The sequence below is a fragment of the Ovis canadensis genome, chromosome 7, assembly GCF_042477335.2.
Source record: "Ovis canadensis isolate MfBH-ARS-UI-01 breed Bighorn chromosome 7, ARS-UI_OviCan_v2, whole genome shotgun sequence".
Taxonomy (NCBI): domain Eukaryota; kingdom Metazoa; phylum Chordata; class Mammalia; order Artiodactyla; family Bovidae; genus Ovis; species Ovis canadensis.
The window spans coordinates 94620336-94643440 of NC_091251.1; the positions used below are offsets into that span (position 1 = coordinate 94620336).

The 23105-nt window shown below is 49.5% G+C and overlaps 1 protein-coding gene across 4 annotated transcripts in view; it reads right to left on the bottom strand.

Moving 5' to 3' along the window:
• Window positions 1-23105, bottom strand: part of DPF3 (double PHD fingers 3) — a 277364-nt gene that overhangs the window by 115084 nt on the left and 139175 nt on the right. For all 4 annotated transcript variants that reach the window (XR_011258342.1, XR_011258341.1, XM_069596945.1 and 1 more), the window contains exon 4: window positions 6508-6635. Coding sequence is in view for 2 of the 4 variants with exons in the window: in XM_069596945.1 (XP_069453046.1) it covers window positions 6508-6635 (128 nt within the window). In the remaining 2 variants the exon portion in view is untranslated. The remainder of the gene's footprint in view (window positions 1-6507; window positions 6636-23105) is intronic.

Genomic DNA, 23105 nt, shown 5'->3' on the forward strand with positions numbered 1-23105 from the left:
TAAGTAAGGGTACTCTTCTATGTAGGCCCAAGATGTCTGGTCGAAACTTCAGTTCAGTTCAGTCACTCAGTCATGTCCAACTCTTTGCAACCCCATGGACTGTAGCACTCCAGGCTTCCCTGTCCATCACCAACTCCTGGAGCTTGCTCAAACTCATGTTCATTGAGTTGGTGATGCCATCCAACCATCTTATCCTCTGTCCTCCCCTTCTCCCCCTGCCTTCAATCTTTCCCAGCATTGGGGTCTTTTCCAAAGCTTACTTTAATGTAACTTTCCTTTTGTTCCTCAAGGGCCAAAGAGACGTATGAAAATATGTCTCTCCTTCCCCTGGCATTCTGGAATTCTGCCTAGTCTGATGAAAACAAGTAACTTCCTATCCGTCTGACCAGAATTTGACATGAATGTGTTATTCCTCGTCTCCCGTTATGTTCTTTTAAGAGAAATGGGTTGTCATTACAGCACTTGTAGTACAGCTTCAATTTAATTCTCTCTCTCCAACAGCCCTGCAAGTCATACTGTAGCAGAGAAGCCAACTTCCATTCTGCAGGTAAACAAACTGAGGCTGAAAACAGTTTCAACCGCCCAAGATTAGGTAGCAGAATCCACAACCAAAGCAAGGTCAGGTTCATCAGCTCAGTGTTTCCATTTCTCTCCTAGTTCTTGTGTCTGAGAATTCCAAGGCATATTATGATACTTCTTAGAGGACCTGAGCACCTCACTCACTTGGTGGGAGGCAAGAAAATGGAAATCTGCATCTCCAGGTTTAAGGGAGGGATAAGAGACTATGGCAGAGGACCAGCCTCCCCTCCCCCAGGGGTAGAAGTGGGATAAGGGGAAGGGGAGCCCATGGATTCCATGTCAGGGGTCCTAGGAGCTTCTTTGTAAGCTGATCGTGTGACCCTGGGAGAGTCATCATTGATTCATGCCTCAGTTTCTCCGGTTACAAAATAGGAACTCATTCATTCCGTCAATCAACAAACATTTATCCAGGGCTGACTACATGGTAGGAGCTGTCCTAGATCAGCCACAGCGTGGCTACAGACTGGCCCCAGTGGCCTCTCCAGCCCAATGCAGGGAAAACAGATTCAAACAGCATACTTATGTATAATCACAACTGCTATGAAAATAGCGGCAAACAAGTTCAAGGCACTGTGAAAGGCTGTTAGAAAGAAACTTTACCTTATCTGAGGTCAGGTAGGACTCACCTGGGGAAGTGAACAAAGGGTGTTGAGATGTAAAGGATGAACAGGGACTAACCTTGGGAACAAGGACCGAGGGGAGAAGAGGAGGGAAAGTATTCCAGGCAGAGACCTCAGCACAAGCAGACGCCCAGAAGCAGGGAGGTGAGCACAGCTTGTCCAGGGAGCACGAGGAGGCCAGTGTGACCAGCGCTCAGCGTCTGGGGGAGAGACTGGCCGAAGATGATGCTGGAAAGGTGGGCGGCACCAAGTTATACAGGACACCAGCATCCAGCCATCCTGTGGTGATGGTGTGACAATCACACAAGCCATGAGAAGGCTTAGAAGGAGCACGCACGGTACTGATTTCTAGTATCACCATCACTGTTCAGGTGGCCTCCTGGGCCATGCCCTTGGCTTGCCCTCAAAGCAGGAAGCCCAGGAGTGAGTTTCCAGTGACCTTCTCCCACTGCCTTCTTGTCAGAGCGTTCCATTCCCATCACTGCTGTGATCAGGATATTGCTAATTACCCAAATTCTCCCAAAGAACTCAAAGCAGGTATAGTAAATCCTTCTCTGGCTTCTCTACCAGGTTCATACGGGAAACCATCAGCTGATAGCACTGAGGCTTTCTGAGCCAGCCTTAGACACCTATAGAGAAGCAGCAGCAGCAGCTGGACACAGCCTCTGACCCACAGCTAGGGAATGCTGGTCGTGGCCCAGTGCAAGCAGCCCAGCCTCTCTGCGCCTTGGCTTCCTGAACCATCAGGGGGAAGACCGGTGGGACAGTGACCAGTCAGGTGCTCTGCAGCCTGCAGTGAAAAGATGTGGCTCTTGCTGTTTGTAGAGCCACCTTGCAAACTTTCTGGGTGTTGAAGTCATTTAATCATGGTAAGTTCCGAGTGTCTTGACTTTAAAGGTCATTGCCTCTGGCATCTCAGTGCAATTCTGACTCCATTCGAATTTGTTTTATTATGAAGGTATTTATTACCCACCATATAGACTCTGGGTTAGAAGGCAAAAGCTGGGGAAGGCAGTTGCACTTGTCCCCAGACACACTGCACAGTCTCAACGTCTGGGAGGAAACCGACTTCTCCCTCCCTCTTCCCATCGGCCTCCCTGCATCTCTAGAACCTCTGGTCTGAGCTTTAGGCCCTCACAAGTGACAGTGGCGTTTCCCGTGCTTTTGCGTTTCCTGCAACGTGGCCCGACACCAGAAGCCTCTTTACACAGCACAGGAGGAGCCAGGAGCTCCTCACAAACAGAACTCGTATTCAGAGCTCAGGAAGCAGAGCGACCATCCTCTACCAGGAGAGCAGGGCAGCTGTGTCCAGCTAGGGATGCAGCTCACCCCCTATGACATACCTGCATTCCCTGGCCAAGGGTATTACTTAGAAAACAAACACATTTTCAAATAACTTTTCTCCCTGAGACTCTAAACAATCTTTACAGTGATGATAATGATCATTTGTGATTGTGCTTTTTGGCTTTTTTTAAAAAGGAGGAATTTTTTTTTTTTTTTTTTAGCATTTCAGAGGAATTCTTCTTTAAAGACTCCGGTATCACTGGTTGGAACAGTGCAAAATTCTCCTAGCTGATTTCCCTCCTTCCACTGCAGGCCCTGCATCCAGTCTCCTTTCCACACAGCAGCCAGACAGGTCTTCAGGAAACACAAATTCACTGCCCTGGTTAAAACCCCTCGAACAGATTGCTTTTTCATGTCCCATGAAATCACGAGTCTCTTCCAGGTCTGGCCCTGCCCACCTCTCCAGCCCCATCCTGGGCCCTTCCCTCCCTGGCACCCTGCTCCAGCTGCACCAGCCTCTGTTCCTTCAATGCAATGAGCGCAGATCTATCATGAGAACTTCAAGAGCACCATTCCTCCACCCAGAAAGCCCCTCCGCAAGTCCCTCGCTTTGCTGACACCTTCTCCTCCCACAGGACTGGGGGATCGCCCTTGTCTGCCTTAGGACACCACCCAGAATCTGTCCCTCCTTCAGACGGAGCCTTGGCGCTCTGTTCTTTTCATGCACTTTTCCTGAAAGGCAGCTGTTTGACTCGTTTACTTGCTTTCCATCTATACGTCACACTAGAATACAAGCGTGAGAGGTGGGGACAGGTCTCTCCTTGGTTTCCCTGTTTGCCCAGAACCCAGCACAATGCCTGCTCAGGAGGCCCTCAATAAATTTTGGTGGAATGAAGGAATGAAAGGAAAATGAACAAAACGGTTCCTTTGCCATATGCATACTTTATTTTAATAACCAAAGTCAATAAAAACATGGTCACTCATCTGGCTTTTGGTCCTGGTTTTGGCTTCTAGCACAGCGGATGGCAGCCCCATGCTCTGCACACAGTAGGCTTTCAGTTTACATCAGGGATGAGGGCGATGGCGATGATTCGACAATGACAACCTGCACACTGGCCTGATGCTGCCCGAGAAGGACTCAAACGCATCTCCAGCTCAAAAAGGAAAGGGCTGCCTATCACTGGAGCATCAAGACTTCTGGGCAATGGTTCTGTCCCTCTCACTGACTTGGTCAAATTACACTAACTGCGCAAAAATACTCTTAACCAGCATTACAGATGGGACAGACGGTGACTTCAAAGACCTAAAAGTCCAAAAAATGAGGTATAATACATGAAGAGTAAAAAAAGCAGAAGAAGAAAAAGAAAATACTAGGTGCTCTAAATGCCAGGGGTAAAAAGAGAACTAGGGGGTGGGTGTGATCAAGAAAGGCTTCACGGGGAAGGTGTTATTGGGGCCGAGCCTAATAGATGGGAGGAATTTGTACACGTGGCGATGGAAGAAAAGGCTCGCCAGATAAAGGGCACAGCATGACCAGAGGCACGGAGGGAAGAAGGCTGGAGACCAGAGGGAGTAAAGGAATCGTGGGAAATAAGCCTGAAAACTAGGTTAGGAGCCGAGAGAGGAGGCCCAAGAAGATCACACTCATCATTTTGCATTTATTTAGCAGGAAACAAAAGTGTGTTAGGCAGAGTTTTTTAAACAAAGGTGTGGTACAAGCAGAGGTGCGTTTGGGGATGAAAGGTCAGCTATCAAAGCAAGACATGGAGAGGGGATGGACAGGGGATGGCAACTCACAGGGATCTGTTCACTCCGCATCCACGCAATGAGTATTTATTGTGCGTCTACTGCAGTCCATGGGGCCGCAGAGTCAGACACGACTGAGCGACTGAACTGAACGGAACTGAACTACTATGTGCCAGACACTGTTTAGGCTCTGAGATACAAAAGAGGTGCAAACAAGACAGACAAGCGATTTCTGCCCTCGAAGAGTTTACATTCTGTTGGAAACAAAAACAGAAAACAAACAATAGGATAATAAATGAGTAAATTGTAAGTTACGTTCGATGATAAAACCTATGGGGGAAAAGAAAAGGAAAGCAGAGTAAGAGAATGGGGACTGCTGGGGGGTGGGGAGGACACAGGATGTGGTATTACATTCAGCGGTCAGGGAAACTTCACAGAGCAGAAGAGACAGGGGCTGAACTTGAAGAAGGTGAGGGTGAGAGCCGAGCAGACGTCTGGGGAGAGGACTTTGCAGGCAGAGGAAGCAGCCGGAACACGGCCAGAGGTGCAGCGTGCCTGGCGTAAGAGTGGGTAGCAAAAGATCGGGGTGCCTGGAGCCCAGTGAGCCTGCACGAGGAAGCAGCAAGTCAGAGGGAGGGGAGAGGACACGACTTTTACTCGGGAGAACAGGGGCCAGTACAGGGCTCTGCACCCAGGGAAGGCCCCCGTCAGTCATCAGCAGGGGCTACTCAGAAACCAACAGCAACAGTTCAGATGGGAGATGCGAGAGCCCAGACCAGGGTAGCAACAGGACATATGGGGAGAAGAGCTACATTCTGGATGAACGCATACTGGGTGTGGGAGAAAGACAAGTGTCGAAGATGACTCCAAGGTGTGTCAGACAAATAAGGGTTTGCATCAGTAAGGATCTTTAGTAGGGCTGTAACTCTGAGAAGCCATCCTGTGACGACCAAACAGAAGAGATTCCGCCATCCGGTATTCTTGCCTGGAGAATTCAATGGACAGAGGAGCCTGGTGGTTAATTGCTCAGGCTCTAGATAGAACAGAGCCTGTTCTCTTTTGGGGCTTCCCAGGTGGCGCTAGTGGTAAAGAACCTGTCTGCCAATGCAGAAGGCTTAAGACTCGGATTTGATCCCTGAGGCTGGGAGATCCCCTGGAGAAGGAAATGGCAATTCACTCCAGTATTGTTGCCTGGAGAATCCCATGGACAGAGGAGCCTGGCAGGCCACAGTCCATGGAGGTCTGCAAAGAGTCAGACACAACTGAAGTGACTTAGCCCATATTTATCTGAAAGCAGGAATGGCAGAGGAGGCCATGTTCATGAACTCATTCAATGCCTTTATTGTGACCTGACTCTGCTGGCCTCATGCAAGGCCCCAAGGGTACAATGGTGAACACGAAGGCCCCACCCCCAGCTGAACAGAATCCGCATGCTGGCGGTCCTTACGAAGCAAACCAAACATGTAACTGTAGTCATTTAATTACCATGCTAATAAATTAATACATAAATATTAAATTGAATGCAAAATGAATAATAAAGATGTAATTTTATAGCCATATACACGTACAACATAAAATATAAAATTTTAATGCAAAGTATAAATGTGATTTAATTTTAATAATCTCGTTATGCTTAATTATTAAAAACTGGTATTTCATATTTGTATTAGTTAATATTATTACAATTTGCTGTGCCAACAATGGAGACTCAAGAAACATAAAGAAGAAACAGATCGCACCATTATAAGGCTGCCTGGTGACCCTGCCTGGTGACAGCCTTAGCCAGGCCGTGCACAGAGGGTGGTGGACACATAGGGACAGGAGCCACCAACCCCACCTGGCAGGGGGTGGGGTGACTTCTAAACTGGCCTTGAAGGAGGAGTGGCGGGGCTGGGGCAGGACAAGGCGGCCAGTGAACTAAAGCGGAGGAGGATGGGGCGTGAGGCAGGGGTTGGGGGAGATCTCCCTGGGAGGCTGGCTGCCGTCCACCTAAGCTTTCTGCTGCTGGCACCCTGCCAGGGTGAGGACTCGGTCATTCTTGCTCACTACTGCCTAGCACAGTGCCTGGCACACACAGGCTCCCAAATTCCATTTTGAGTGGATGAACGGGGAGACAGAGGCCAGCTTCCCAGCAATGGTGCCTCGGGGCAGTGGAGATGCTGTCCTGGCCCTGGAGAGGAGGCCCCAACTTAGGACTGCAGTTCTGGAGGCAGGGCGGTGATGCTCGGGGTCACCACCTCTCCCCCTCACCCCTGCTACTCCACAAGCACAGAAATACCTGTATTTCCTGGATGTTCTCCTCCTCCCTGGCGTCCACCTTCTTCTCCACCCCCTCACCACGGAGCAAGGCTTCCAGGGTGGTGCTTTCTGAGGTGAATCCATCCTTCTTCAGGGGCAGCTCCACTTCTGAAAACCAGAAAAGGAGCGTCAGCCCACTCAGGACAGGAGGGACAGGAGGGGGGCAAGCAGGAACTGCAGCATCTGAGGACTTGAGACGGCCTGCGTGCTCTCCTCCTGGTCGAACACAAACACTCGGGTTGGGTCCAGCTTTTCCGTCTCCAGTTCCCAGTCTCCTAGCCAGAGCCCAGCCCTGCCTGCTCCCTCAGAGACAGCGGAGGCTGGGTAGGAGGGGCGCCTGATGGACACAGGGTCAGATGGGCAGGGTCTCTGCTCTGCTTCCGCCACTCTCCAACCCTGTGACTTTGGGCAAGGCACTCAAGGACCACCACCCCAGCCCTTGTTTGCACGCCTACAAAGTGAGGGTAACAATGCCCAGCCCCTCCACCAGGCCACTTTGTGGAGCATAAATGTGTTCCTTCACATTGAAGCACTTTGAAAACTCTAAAGCGGTGCACCAGTGTTGGCCTCAAGTCTTATTATCCTCTCCCTCCAGGCCAACTCTCATCTGTCAACTCCATGACCTCCCCGCGGCCATGCTGGCTGCCCAGCTCCAGTCTGCTCCATGAAAAACTATTTCAACCTCAGAGAGGCTGTTCTAATCAACTCACCGGGGAAGTAAAGGCCTCTGAAGCCCAGGGAAGAAGCAGAATGAAAGAGCGGATGCCTAACAGGCCCCCAGTCGGCAGCCAGGAGCTGCAGTGCCCGCACGTCGGGCCGTGTGTTCTGAAGACATCCGAGTTGGATTGGCTTCCTGGGGCTGGAGGTCATGGGGCACCTAAGCAGGGGCAACCAGAGCCAGCCCTGCCCATGGGAGAAACCAGAGAGAGACACTGAACCCCCTTTCTCGAGAAGTCCTCCCATCTCCTACCCAGAGGATGGGTGATTTGGTCAGTTTTGTTGTTGTTGTTGTTGTTGTTGTTGTTGTTTCATTAAAAACAGAAACCTCAGGAGCAGGTGATCACACTCAGATTAACTACAAAATATCCCTCCAACCTTCTCTCTGGACCCTGTACCTCATACCCCCAGACCCTGCAATTAGATGCATGGTCCCAAGCCTCTATCAGGAAAGATGGTGCAAGACCACAAGGGTGAGGTGCCCCAGCAAATAGTCAAGGGAACGAATGGTCCATCTGTATGGAGTCCAGTGTGGGGACTATTCACAGAAGAGCAGACAGGAATGAGGGGACAAGGAATGGGGAAGCACCCAGGGGAGTTAACAGTAGGGAGTTATGAGCATTATGTTCCTGGAGGGACAGAGACAGCATGTTTGCAAGACCTGGAGAGAGCCTGGGCAAGCTCTCGTGTAGGAGTTCTGTGAGCCTGTGGGCCAGAGAGCCTAGGCACACACGCCCAGCTGCTCTCTCCTTCCCTCGTCTTCCTGCTCCATCCTCCCATTAGCCAACCTCAACCGGAAGCCAGAGGTCAAGGGAACCTCACTGATAAAGCCACTGAGGTCAGCTTCCAGGGGCACAGGGCAGTGCAAAGAAGGACAAAAGGCAGATCTGGGGGAGCAAATGGAAACAGCCAGCACAACCAAGCCATGTTCCACTGGGCTTTATATGGGTGTGCTCAGTCACTCAGCCATGTCCAACTCTCTGTAACCCCGCTGGCCTGTAGCCCGCCAGGCTCCTCTGTCCATGGGGATTCTCCAAACAAGAATACTGGAGTGGGTTGCCATGCCCTCCTCCAGGAGATCTGCCCAACCCAGGGATGGAACCCAGGTCTCCCAAACTGCAGGCAGATTCTTTACCATCTGAGCCACCAGGGAAGCCCTTGGGCTTTATTCCCCCTCAAATGAAACCCAGCTACCCCTTCTGTCTCCTCCACTAGAACCAGAGGCAGGCTGACCAGCCCACAAGGAAGGGTGCTCAGGCAGCCCATCAAAACTGAAGAAACTCACACGCACGTGTGATCAGACCCCAGGAGATGATGATGAGAAGGAGAAACAGTATCTAACATTCTTGAAAGGTAAGGTCTTTGGGATTTTTCTTACCAAAAAAAGGCAAGCAGAGGGTTCACTTCTATCAAGAAGTGCTGCCGCCAGGCCAACCACCCCTGAAACTCATTCACCCGTCTATTCATTCTGCAAATATTTACTGAGCACCTGCTATGTGACAACCACTGTGCTAGAACCAGGTACACAGGAGATGAGCCAAATAATGACCAACCCAGCTTTTACATGGTTTACAATCTAAAAGGACAGACATTAAGTGCTAAGTGCAGTGAAGTGAAGTGAAGTAGCTCAGTCGTGTCCGACTCTTTGCGACCCCATGGACTGTAGCCTACCAGGCTCCGCAGTCCATGGGATTTTCCAGGCAAGAATACTGGAGTGGGTTGCCATTTCCTTCTCCAGGGGATCTTTCTGACCCAGGGTTCGAACCCAGGTCTCCTGCATTGCAGGCAGATGCGTTACCATCTGAGCTACCGGGAAAGTACAAAATAAATATGCAAAGTGTCATGAATGCTATGGAGGAAAACAGCAGGGTGAAATGTGAAGGAAGAATATGGTGCTGGGGGCCTTGGGGGGGTGGGGTATCTATTTAAGATCAAGCCTTCAGGGAAGGACTGTGTGATGAAGTTACATCTCAGTGTCAGAAAAATAGCCAACCGTCTGCCTCGATGAGTTCAAAGTGTGCAGCTCTAGAGCCTGCTCCAATGACACATTAGTCTTTCTCCCAAGTCAGGAAAGGCTTCCAAATGTCTAATCTCAAACAATTAAAATGTGTTGCCTCATGCCCTGTCCTCAGCCAAAAGAGAACAGCTGTTCACCATCCTTCAAACTTATAAGAATCATATATATATTTATATATATATGAAGTTCATATTTTAGTATCCCCCTCAGCCTTCTCAACACTAAATAAATTTATTTCCAGAACTGCACAGTATTTTACAGCTAAGAAGGCCTTACAGATCATCTGCTTTAATTATCTCATTTTATAAACGAGTCACCCGAGGCTCAGAAAAGTTAAGTAACTTCACCGGGAGCCACTCAGCAGAACAAGAATGCAGCCAAAGGGTCTTTCCTAGACGCAGTAAAGATGGTGACGAGGGCCCCACTCGTTGTGTTAGTAGTAGTTTTCAGGCTCAGCCCCAACGAGCACTGATGTGTTTGTGTACACGCAGAATGCCTGCTGGTGGGGGTTTTGTCGCTAAGTTGTGTCCGACACTTGCAACCCCATGGACTGTAGCCTGCCAGGCTCCTCTGTCCGTGGGATTCTCCAGGCAACAATACTGGAGTGGGTCGCCATTTCCTTCTCCAGGGGATCTTCCTGACCCAGGGATTGAACCCAGGGCTCCTGCATTGCAGGCAGACTCTTTACTGACTGAACTACAAGGGAAGATTAAAAACACGATCTACATGTGGCAGAATGCCTGGTAGGTAGTAAACACTCAAACTGTGTCAGCTGTTACTGTCATGTATCACTTAATCCCCACCACCACCCAAGAGGTGAGTACAGCTATCATCCCATTTCAAGATGAGGGTGCTGCAGCTTAGGGAGACTTAGAACTTGCCCAGTATCAGAAGGCTGGTCAGGGGCAAAATCCTGCCGTAACCCCAGTCTGCCTCAGAACCCATTCACCTAATTGCTAGTCTGTATGAACTTCACCTTGCCTCGATCTGGTCCTTCCATGAAAAGTCTTTTTCCAAACCTTTGTGCATTTCACTGCATTCCTAGACCCTCTCCACAGTTTTCATATTTCAAGATAAAAGGCAGACCTTTGCTGAGGCTGAGGGCAGGTCTGTGTCAAGGTCTTTGACTGTGTTCTATGTGAACATCTCTATGGGGTGTTCACTCGGCACAACAGTACTGAACTCACAGAATTTTCCATCGCTGGGAAACTTTCTCTTCCTCCTCCCCCTGCCCCTTCTTCCTCCCCTGCTAACTATTCCTCCATCCTGCTTTCTGATCATTCCATCCACCCACTTGGCCCTCTGGTCCTGGCCCTCTGAGATGGGTGCAAGGTCAGAAGCAAGAGGGAGAAGAGAAGCAAAATGGGAAGAGTTGAATGGGCTCTCCTACATTTGCAGAGCTAGAAGCAGCCCCTCCCCCCAACAGCATCCAGAGTCCAATCACTTCATGGGAAATATGGGCCCCAGAAAGACATAGAGACCTTCCCAGGGTCACAGAGAAATTTTCCAAAGTATTCAATCGGCTCATTGATGTTCTGCTTTCAGAAACCCCTGAAGTCAATCACTGGCCTTGCCATGTTTTAGCCAAAGGACCACAGGCTGGTTACTTCAACCTCTAAGTCTCTGTTTCCTTATATGTTAAATGGGAATTATCATAGTATCTATTTCATAGTGTTAGCATGAGAATTAAATGTGGTAATATACCCCATAAAGAAACTCTGAAAAGATCCCCACAAAAACTAGTGTGTGAAACAGCAGGGAAAAGAGGCTATCAATTTTTTTCTTCACCCTTTTCCTATTTAAAGCTTAAGATTCAAAATTCGATCATATATGTAAAGAGCCCAGGGTGTGCTAAGTGTCTTACAAATGCTATATGTTATTATCACTGAAGTTTGAATGATTCTGACTTAATGGCATAGCAACACTGTCAAACAGAAATATATTGCAAGCCATTCATGTAATTTTAAATTTTCTAGTAGCCACATTTATAAAAGCAAAGAGCAACAGGTACAATTAGTCTTAACATACAATTTGTCTAACCCAGTATATCCAAAACATTATCACTTCAACATGTAATCCGTATTTTTAAATTAGCATGATATTTTACATTATTTCATTCACATTAAATCTTGAAAATCTAGTGTACATTTTACAGTTTCAGCACAACTCAATACAGATTAGCCACATTTCAAGTGTCCCACGGCCACACGTGACTGGTGGTTACCCTATGAAACACTACAGGTTTATAGCATTAAAAGCAACATTTTCTAAAATTTTGTTTCTCAAAACTGGGAGGACATTTTAAATACAGTTGTTAGCATTGTCTACCTGATACCCGTCTGAGAGCCATTCCCGAACAGCATTCTAGCTGACCCCTGGCAAACCCTGGTTTCAAAGCACTATGGGTAAACCCCACAAGGTCAGAGTGACAGGCTAGACAGTGCCCTCTCCATAAGGCAGCAGAGGGTACACTCCCTGCCTCTGGATTACAGGAGGTCCCAGCATGAAGGCAAAATAAAGTAACAGGTCCAAGCTCTTGCACAATGCACGTCCTAGACACACTCCCTACAGAGCCTGTAGGGACGTCATTGATTCAGTTTTATTTTGATATGGCTCATCTGGATATAGGGTTTAATAATTTTTTAAAAGCATATTCATTTTGATCCTCACGCAAATTTGGGGACCACATAACCTGACAGGAACCATCAAACACTTAACATTAAAAGGAAATGGTCTAAAACACACACACATAATTCATCTTTAAATTAGCCTGATTTTATACACATGGATATAAACCCACGGATCGTTACTCTCTCCAGAGCGGCAGCAGCTGTCACCCAAGCCAGCCGCCTCCCCGGGCCCCCATACGCAGCTTTGCCTCCACTTCTAATTGGGAACAGAGATACTCCTTGGGTGACTTCCAGCACGATCCATCACACCAGAGACAGCTTCTGTGCAAACCGAAGCAAATCGGTTTCCAAATAAGAAAAAACCTCTTAGACAAACAAGGATTGAAGCATAGAAGTCTTTTTAAAAAAGAAAAAGAAAAGCACAAATAAAAGCAAAACAAAACAAAAAATCACCAGTGAAGAGCAGTGACTTCTTTCCAGGGCTGTGGACGGGGCAGCCATCCTCTCGGGTAAAGATCAAAGTCCAGACTTGACATAGGTGCCCCAAGCCTGCCACCCAACGCACCAAATGCAAGGCTTCCACTGGGTTGTTGGAGCCACTGAGCTCATTAACGGGATGCAGGCAAGACGAACCCGAAAGTGCAACATGGGAGCGTGGTGAGTAATTAAATCCCAGGTCATTTAAAAATGCAAACGCTTGGATGTCACGGACTCATGGAGCCTCTGACTCCTCATGCGTTTTTTTTTTTTGGTTTTTTTTCTGGCTTGGGATGGAGGACTGGGAACCTGCAAATCATATATGAGTTATAATAAAATATGCCATATATAAAACAGATTAAGACACTTCTTCTTTGGGGAAATATACAAAGAGGGGAGCTGTCTATTAGCTGTCGAGTTTGCAAGAGATACCATCTTTGGGGAGGCTGTGCTATGCCGACAGACAGGCTGCCCCAAGGGAAATCGTGGTGAAACACCCCGACAAGCCACATCCATCCGTCCATCCATCACAGGCTCTCTCTGACGCAGGAGCCTGGAGATAGACCCATGGTGCAAAGGAAGGAGAAATCCCACAGACAATGGCAGACAGTCCTCCTGCTACATCATGAGTGCTCAGATTTTTTTTTTTTTTCCCCACCTGACTCTAGTTTTCTTTAAAAAATACAAATATGCAGTCTTCTATTCTGGTTGCTTATTATTTTGAGGAAGTTCATCACATTTCCTTGGATTTATACAAGGAGCAAAATGCTTAAGAATCATTATTTCATTTATGCCCACCAGACTCTCAGGCTCACGGGGAAGGAGGAGGAGGGGATTGCTATCACTCACCCCACAGGGGAGGAGACTGGAGGGGACTGAAGCCCTGATTTCCTGAAATGGTGGCGGGCCCCTGGAATCCATCTGCTCATTCCTTAGGGGTGCCATTTTCTTGGCTGCGTTTGACTCCCTGCTTTGTGATTCATAAAGCTCAAAATAGATGAGGTTCACAATGAGGACCCATCACCCAGGCTGCACGCTGCAGGTCCTTGTTACCACTTGTTTTCGAAGCCCAGGATATCCTCACCACAGGAGGACTGATCATGCCCCTCAGAAGGCCTGTGGTCCCCACCCTCTGCTCTGCCAACCCCCTTACCCCTTGCCAACACACAAGGTTGAGCCCCTGGAAGCAGCACCCAGAGGTTGGCACCACAGATAAGCAATCTCCCACCTCTGAGACACAGGAAAACACCCACACTGTTGGAGGAAGCTCACTACTCTGCTGGTTAGCAGACCAACCAAGCTGATAGAACTTAGCGGCAAGGTGAGGGAGGGGAAGGACAGCGGGACTGGATGGAGTGATGAAATGGTTCAAGGGAATACCGATCACCGGAAAGTGCAGGAAGCTGGGGTGAAATCTCAGGTCTCGTACCCTGCACAGCACACTTGGCCTTGTTCTCCTCGTCTGCAGAACAAAGTCCACTTCCCAGTGTGGTTATGGGGCCAGATGAGATCATGGACATAGAGTGTTTGGACAGGGAGAAGCTCGGTTCATGAAAGCCTCTTTTTCACCTCCTAGAGTCTCTCTCTCCTTGCACTCCTAAGCAAAACTCCTCCCCTTCTAATACACTCAGACCATCAGATGTGGTGAGACACAGCCCCCCCAACATGGACATGGGCCCAGGGGGAATGGAAGCAAAGAAGCCAAGTATGGAGCAGAGGACAGAGGAGGCCGAGGGTGGGACTCGGCTCGGAGCTGAGATGCTGCTCCAATTTGGGGGGTGGGGGCGCGAAAGGGGGATGCATCCAGAAGATTTGGAGATCATAGCAGAACTACATGGACGAGCTCGTGCTCTACTCTTTCACTTGACAAGTAATTACTGAGCATTTACTGTGTACCAGGCTCTGTTCTAGGTGCTGAGGACACAGCTATGAACAAGAGACAGAAATTCTTGCCCTCGTAGAAGTTATATTCTAGTGGCATCGAAACAAGACAGAAAATAAACAAGCAAGACCCATAGAATGGCAGATAGCAATCATCGTTTTGGAGATAAACAAAGAGGGGGTGGGGGGGCCAGCGATAGGGGAATCTGGAACATCAGGAGTGATGGGAGGGTGGATCCACATTTAAACGTGGTCTGGAAAGCACTAACCTGAAGGAGCAGGGAGGGGGCCATACTGCTTATCGCGAAAGGATGTTCTAGGCAAAGGAGCTAGCACAAAAAGGCTCTGAAGCTGGGGTCTGTCTGCCCAGAGCACAGTGAGCCGGGGGAGAGCAAGAGCCCAGTTCAGAGAGTGCTGGGGCCTTGAAGGGTTGTGTAGGCCTCTGCAAGAATGCTTACTCCCTTGGACTGCAAGGGGATCAAACCAATCAATCCTAAAGGAAATCAACCCTGAATATTCACTGGAAGGACTGACGCTGAAGTGCCAGTACTTTGGCCACCTGATGCGAAGAGCCGACTCATTGGAAAAGACTCTGATGCTAGGAAAGATTGAGGGCAGGAAGAGAAGGGGACGACAGAGGATGAGATGGTTGGATGACATCACTGAGTCAATGGACATGAGTTTGAGCAACTCCAGGAGAGAGTGAAAGACAGGGAAGCCTGGCGTGCTGCAGTCCATGGCATCACAAAGAGTCAGACAGGACTGAGCAACTGAACAACAACAGCTTCTGAAGACACGGGCAGTTTCAAGCTAAGGGTGACAATACGATGTATATATCTCAATCGGATCATTCTGAAATTAACTGAAGGTGAAAGTGAGGGGACCACCAATGAGCCAGTGCTTAGGAAAGGGCCCCGTCCTCATGATGCCTACGTCTTGGTGGCTAGATACATCCAGAGGGCAGTCCCCTGGCCCCTGAGCAGGGAACATCCCCACACAGTGAATCAGGATAGAGCCCAGGTGTGGAGAATGGGTGCCCAGTGCCAAGGGACAAAGGAATGAAGCTACACCAGGGCAAGTCCACAGAGGAGTGGTTCTCAGAGAAGGCAGATCGGCCTAGCCCAAGGGCAGGAGAAAAGACCCAGCAGGCAGGCCCAGCCTAGCACCATGGGATGACAGGTGTTTGTGAAACAGAGAGGAAGCCTTCCAAGTTTATCTCTGCGCTCCCCACAGCAGATGCCAGAGGACCGAGTCCTGGGACACAGGGGTGAACTTGGGCAAGCTGTGGTTCTGGGAAAGGCAGATCCCATAGCCAGATGCCAGGTCTTCTCAGGACAGAAGGTGCTAGCTTTGGGCTTTTAAAGACTGTAAGGCAGAATGTGTTCCCATTCTGGCCACATGGCATACACTCTGCCAGCTGGGTGGTGAGCTGCCTGCAGTGAGCACACACTGGGGATAGGAACAGCATCAGCTGAGGTCCCCTCAGCCCACCCAGCAGTGCTACGTGGGGGTGGCATCAGCGGTGCCTCTTCACATCTGCCAAGCCCTCCAGCCCCACGTTCCAGCGGGACTCTCGGAAAAATCCCAGCAAACAAGCAGAGCAGCTGCCACAATACACATTTCACAGATGGAGAATCAAGGCCAGGGTGGTTAGGTGACAGCTCAAAATCACACAGCCAGGGGTGGAAGGGTCAGGACTTGAACCCAGGTCTTGTGATTCCTTTTGGACGCCTTTTCTCCTGCAGAGGACAGTTGTTCGACACACTGAAGGCCCCTCTGTGAGCTCAAACCAAAGACAGGAAAGATGGTAAAGCCAGGACAGAACCCCCCCCCCAAGACTGGCCTGGGCAGTGGATGGGAAGGCCAGGTTAGCTCCAAAGGCTCCCCTTTGCCTGCTCAAGCTCCCTCCTCTGTGCAAGGGCCACAATGAGAACTAAGCCACATTCTTCAAGCTCGAGATCAGAGACCAGGAGGCCCTTTTCTTTCCTTCATCCTTTTCATAAATCTTTACTGTCCACCTACTATGTGCCAAGTCGGGTGCTGGGTGTTGGGGATATAGTTGAAGTACTGCATGGGCCTCTGAACTCAAACTGTGCACCTTCCAGGAGGGAGAGATACAAGTGCACAGGCCCTGGTATAACAGGGCGACAGTCTCACAAGCTATGTTCTAAACGTGGCTCCGCCAAGCCCAGCTGCAAAATCCAGTCGTGCAGTCCCTGCAGCCACAATGCACACAGCCCGGCCGACTCCCAGTGGCTGCCCAATTCCTGGACCAGCCCCGGCTCCCATAGCCCTACAGGACAGTGCCAGAATCCCAGGCCCCTTCCCCCAGACCCGGCGCCTGTCCCCAGACTACCAGGAGGGCACGAAGCCGGGGGTGGAGGGGCCTGCCCACCTCTCTCCGGCTCACGAGGCCAACAAGAGCTGAAGAAGCTGCTGTTGCCGGCCTCCAGAATGGATGGCTGCAGCTCTTGACACTGCAGGAAAGAGATAAATGACTGGTCATTTCCCCCGATGCACTTGAAGGCATCCATTCTCTCGGCCGTACCACGCTCAGGCAACCCCCCGAGCGGGGACAGATAAGCACTGACAGATGGGGTGGGGAGCCCAGCGTCCTTCCCCGCCACCCCCCCCGCGGAAGGACACAGCCGGACTCCTCTGCAGACCGGCAGAAGGTCACGTTGTCCGTTGGCTCACACCTGGCTGGGGGCTCTACGGGTCCCTTCCCCTGCGTGCCCCCATCTCGCACACCACACCCCCCCCACCCTCCACCGGCTCATCCCTGCGAGGAGGAGAGACGGAAGCGGGGGTGGGGTAGGGGGCCAGAGGGAGCCAGCTGACAGGCTCATCAATCTCAGGCTACATGCTTGGCACATCGGCGTTCCGTAAGTTGTTCCGGGGCTGGGAGGGTGCCGGAGGAGTCGGAGGGACTGTCTCGAGGAGAAGAGAAATCGAGCCGAACATCAGAGAGCAAATGGTGGAAGAAGCCGGGAGACTATTAAAATGTGGGCCATGTACAAAAGCAGTAGGGAACTAATTAAGATGCAGGATTTTCAAAAGCTGGGGAAGTTGGCCGCGGCCCGCTCCCATCTGTAGAGTTCTGGCAGTTCGGTGCGGCAGGGACAGCACCCTAGGCGGGCGAAGTAGGCCGCTCCATCACTGCCCCCGCAGGCCAGACTCAGGCCTGGACTGCCTCCTTAGGAGGCACCCCCCCCCCCCCTCGAGGGTCCCTGAGACTTGCTAGGTGGCCGGCTATGGCACACTCTACTTTGGGCCTTACCTTCAACTACCATCCCCCAAGGGTTTCTGCCCAACCATTCATGTTCCCTCAATAACATGTGGGGGAGGTGGTGATTATCCTGGTCAATCATGCCCAGTCATTGAACAGCAGCCAAAAAAAAAAAAAAAACAAACCCAAGAGAAAGAACCAGAACCCTGTTCCTGGCTGCCTTCCTTCCCATCACCCTTGGAATCTGAAAGAGATATGCTGGTCCCCAAGGGTCCTGGAGCAGAAGGAGACTGGCAAGGCCTCAGGTACATTCCAGGAGCCCTACTGAGACCCCAGGATGGATGTGCATGTTGAGTCCTGGAGCAACATGCTGCCAGTTCCAACAGGTTCCCCCACAGGTTCCTTTCCTTGGCTTCACCACAGAAGCCCCTTGGGAAATTCACTGCCTAATTCCATGCCACAGTGTCCCAACCTCTAAAACAAAGCCTGTCCTACCACGAGGACCTAAAGGTCTGGAACGAGAAGATGCTAAACTGATCTAAGCAAACTATCTGAGCATTTAACCCAGAAGGACACAAGCTTGCTCCCAGCCCTTTTTCCTTATTCAAAAAAAAAAAAAAAGGTGAAGTTAAAGGCTCTTTCTCAATCAGCTGGCTTTCGCCCAACATCTGCCCCACTCTTCAGGGCCTTCTGATGGATATTTACTATCCACCATTCTCTCTTGCCAGCTCGGCTTCCCCTTCACAAAGACAGAGCTCCATTCCTGGGGGCAATGGTCCAGGGAAGGCCCCTCCCCGGCACCAGGCCCCTGCCCATCTTCACATTGCCTGAACTGTGATGGCTGCACCATGAAACACCTTGCATTTGCCCGTGCAGCCAAATGCAAGATGCAGAGAACACTGAACTCCATTGTCAGTCAGCAGAGAGAAATAATGCTGTGTGTGTTGTCCTTCAGACGCCCAGGCAAGTAGGAGGTTGCAAGATGTTTATTCAAGGCTGATTGGAGGGATGATGCTAGGCGTGAGAAACACATAGGTCCAGGGACGCTGAGAATGCTTTCAAATTCCAAAGAGTTCGCCCCAGCTCTCAGCCTCATTCCACCCCCACACAGACACATTTTTATTTTCAGCAAGTAGTAAAGAAACATGGGCAGGATGGCATATTCACAGTGAGGGAGATGGGATGAGGACAGCAGGCCTGGGGAGTACTCCATCCGCGTATAATTTAGCCCAAGAACAAATGACTTCACAGCAGCCACTGTCGGCTCCCCACTCCCCACCCTGCAATGTCACAGATGAGCTTTGGGCTGTGTAGGGCTGAACCAGAAGTGGATGGTTCTGCAACCCTGGCTGAGATCTGCTCCGAAGTCCCTCAAATTTCCTGAGTGGATCCCTCGCCCCTTACCCTGACCTGGTTTCCTGACAAAACTCTCAGCTCTGAAGACCTGGGGTCAAAGACAACTCTAAGCCACATTCCACCCTGGCCTTTTTTCTTTTTTTGCTGAAAGCTGCCCACCACTGGCTGGACTCAGGCAGGATCACAAAGGAAGACAGAAGGGACAAACCGGGTGCTGGCCTGACAAATTGCTTGTGGCAGCCCCTTATCGTGCATGGAAAGGTCTGAGATAGAAGGAAACTCATGCTTTGAGACAATTCCGCTCCAGGCCAATGCCCCATCTCTCACAAATCAGGGGAACTCTTTGTCTCTCTCTCCCCAGAGGACTCGACAGGCTGATGGTGGAGCCCAAGGGAGGCTCCAAGAATTGTAGACATAGCTGCATCCCTAGAGCCTGTCAAGCGGAACTCAGGAGAACCCACACCAGGAGGCTGGGAGAGAAGACAGAGGAGAGGATGGGCAGCCATGGGGACTGGGTGGTGGGAGGGTGCCAAGGGTGGTTGGGTCACTCATTTGTTTTTTTTCCCAACATAAACTCAGTCTTCCAGTTTCCATAAATTTAAAGAGATTCAGCCCAGGATAGACAAATTGATTATCAATTTTCAGCAAGGTTTGCCCAAAGAGGACTATACATAATGTTGGGCAATTTGCTTTTTTCTTTCCACTAAACAATATAGCTTGGATGTCTTTCCATTTTTTTTTTCCTACTCATTCCTTTAAAGGACAAAATACTATCCTATTTTATGAATGTATTCTATGTTTAACTAGTCCCCTGCCAAAAGACCTGCTGGTTGCTTCTATTCTCTGTTTGCTGCTGTTGTTACAAACAATGCCACGATGGACAACCTTACCCACTGGGAGTCCATATTTATAGGATAAAATTTTCTAGCCACAGAATTTGTAGGTCAAAGGGCAGGTGATTTTTAAATACTGACAGGCACTGTGCATGAACCTTCAAACAGGTTAGACCCAGCTCCACTTCCATGTATAAAAGAGAGCAGATCCCTAGCTCCTCATCTGTTCCCTTCAACTGCCCTGCATTCCCATGGAGGTCTGCCTCCATCCACCCAGTTGACTGCCTCCACCTACTAGAAATTTGCAGCAAATTCCCCAGGAACTCTGTTCAGTGGTTCTACCCTGAGTCACACTCGAAAGTACGGACCAAAAAAAACCCAGCTCTCTTTGAGACCAAATCAAACGGAATAAAAATAAGAAAGAGTCATTTTGAAATATTGTCCAAGTCGATTCTGTGCTTTGGGAGGACATTCCCCCCCATAAAAGGGGAGAGGTCCTCCCAGCCAAGGACTGTGCATTTTATGAATGATAATGGCAGAGCCACTCAGAGGTGGCGTGTGTTACCTATGCAGAGACACCTGCCAAGGGGACAGAAGGGAGCTGAGATCCAGAATGTGCCTCGTAACCCACCAGAAGTGGCATCATTTATAAATGTCTGCCCAGCCAGGGGATTTTTTTCTACTTTTGCACAAAGGTGCCATACAGGTGAGCTGAGGCTGTGGGTGAAGGACCTTTTCTGAAATGTTGGCTTGTGTGAAAAATTCAAAGCCAAACATGTGAAGCCTCCAGGAAGAGGGTGGTACATTTTTTTTTGGTCATGCTGCTTCATGTTCTCTGGATAGGCCCTGATGCTTTGAGGTTCAAGCCTGAGGCTCCTTATCACTGAGTCTCAGATGCTCCCCTGGCATCTTTACTCACAACCTATAGCCGCAGGCTGGTGAGGTGGTACACATCCTGAGAGCCAGGCCTGGCCCAGGGGTACACACTCAGAACAGGATACAGAAATGACTGACATTTGGCCCAAGGTTTTGGGAGTTTCATTTTGGTTTTTAGTACGCTTAAGAGTAGGTCTGATTACCCAGAGAGGGAACAAATTCACATGAGATGGATCTCTTCTCATTTGCAAAGTTGTTGATTCCAGCCCTGGATTGTTTATTCTCAACACTTAGGTGCAGGTGTGGAGGAGCCATTCTGCCTTGGGCAGGCCTGACTTGCCTGGGGTCTTCTGCCACCGGAGGATATGATTACACCTCTGAGGGCCCATCCTCAACCAGGCTGGTGCTCATCCTTGCAGAGAGGGTCCTCCCCCAGGACCCTGGCAGTCTCTGAGGCTGGGCCTTCACCAGAGGAGCAGCCACCTCGGCATCTACTCCAAGCATGAGGACCGAGCCCAAGGAAACCTCTCAAAGATCACAGATACAGACATGGTACTACAGGACACCGCCTTAGGGGCCTTCCTTTTCCTTCCCCTAGACCCAAGGATGGGGCAAGTCCAAAGTCAACTGTGACCCCAGCTGCTCTACGTTCAGCTTCCTGGAGACCCACGTGCCCGAGTACATGTCTGTAGCCAGAAGGACCAGACACTGGTAACATAGCTTCTTGCCTCAGTCCCACCAACAATGAGACTCTAAGTCCTCAGATACATGAGCAGCACAGTAGATGCTCCTTGGCTTTGCCAGAAACCTGACTCCCCTGACTTGCAAAACGGGCTTATGACACTTTCACCTCTCCCTCCCCTCTCTCCCTCCCCTCTCTCCCTCCCGGGCCTATGGTTAAGGACCAAAGGAAGAGGCAAATGAGAAATGAAGATGCGTTGTGTGTGTGGGTGCTGTTGCTCAGTTGTGTCCGACTCTTTGCAACCCAATGAACTTTAACCCACCAGGCTTCTCTGTCCATGGAATCCTCCAGGCAAGGATTGCCATGGAGTGGGTTGCCATTTCCTTCTCCAGGGGATCTTCCTGACCCAGGGATCAAACCCAGGTCTCCTGTACTGGCAGGCAGATTCTTTACCATCTGAGCCACCAGTGTGTTGTTCAGATACTGGCTATAATGATGACTCAACCAGAGTGCTCCATCCGCAGGTGGCTCTGATGGGTGGAGGGAACATAAACCCAGTCAGCTAATCAGTCCTTCCAGGGATTTCCCCAACACAGATATTGAAGGAGACTGCCTTTCTGCCAGCTGTGCTGAGTGCTGAGTCTGGGCTGCTAGTGGCCACCTTGCATCCCCCATGGGGAGAAGACAGTGTTAGAGATGGAAAGAGACACACAGAGCCCCCACTACAACATCTGAGCCCCTGGATGCAGCTGTGCCTGAAGCTCAAATCCACTCTGGGATTCACTGTTACGTCAACCACTTCCCTTTTTTTGCTTAGGCAGATTCAACTTGAATGTCTGGTATTTATGACTGAAGAAATTTCAACTTTCTCTTGGATGCATTTTAATAATCAATATATTAGTTTTCTAATCATAAAATAAAGTTTTTAAGGGAAAAATCTTGATAACTTTTAAGTTAGTACAACTATCATGAGGAGGCAGGAGCAGCAGTGAACAGAGAAATCAAGCAACCTGGGGTCTCGGCTGGTTCCCATGGGAATTACTGCGTAAGCCTGAGCAAATCTCCCAGCTTGTCTGAAGGTGAAAGTCACTCAGTCATGTCCAGCTCTTTGCGGCCTCATGGACTATACAGTCCATTGTATTCTCCAGGGCAGAATACTGGAGTGGGTTGCCTTTCCCTTCTCTAGGGGAGCACCCCAACCCAGGCATCAAACCCAGGTCTCCCGTATTGCAGGTGGATTCTTTACCAGCTGAGCCACGAGGGAAGCCCAGGAATACTGGAGTGTCTGGACCTCAATAAAACAAAGAATTGGAGTTAACGATGTCTGAAATGTTTACAGTGCTAAACGTTTTGATTCTATAAAAGATAATCCAATTAGTCTGATATAAAGTAGTCTTAATAAAAGTTTTTTAAATAAACATTAAGAATAAAGACTTTAAAAAAGAATAAAGACAACAATTTAAAATTGATGTCAAGCATTTATAATAAAATCCTTTAACAAGTTACATATGAGATGCCCTTGGAGTTGGTGATGGACAGGGAGGCCTGGCATGCTGCCAAGGGGTTGCAAAGTGACTGAGTGACTGAACTGAATTGAACTGGTTAAATAAGTTGTAGTGCATTCATATAATGGAATATCGTGTGATTGTGGAAAAGAAGAAATTCTTTACATATTGACATGGCCAGTGCCTGAGGCACATTTTTAAGGAAAAGGGCAAAATGCAAGGTGGTTGTGCTGCATGAAAAGGGGAAGGGAAAGTCATACAGATGTAATTCCTGTGTGTGCATAACCTGTCTCTTGAAGAATCCCCGAAGACTGGTACCATTGATGCCTCTTTGAAGCCTGGGTCTTATTTTTCACTATAAAACATATCCTTTTA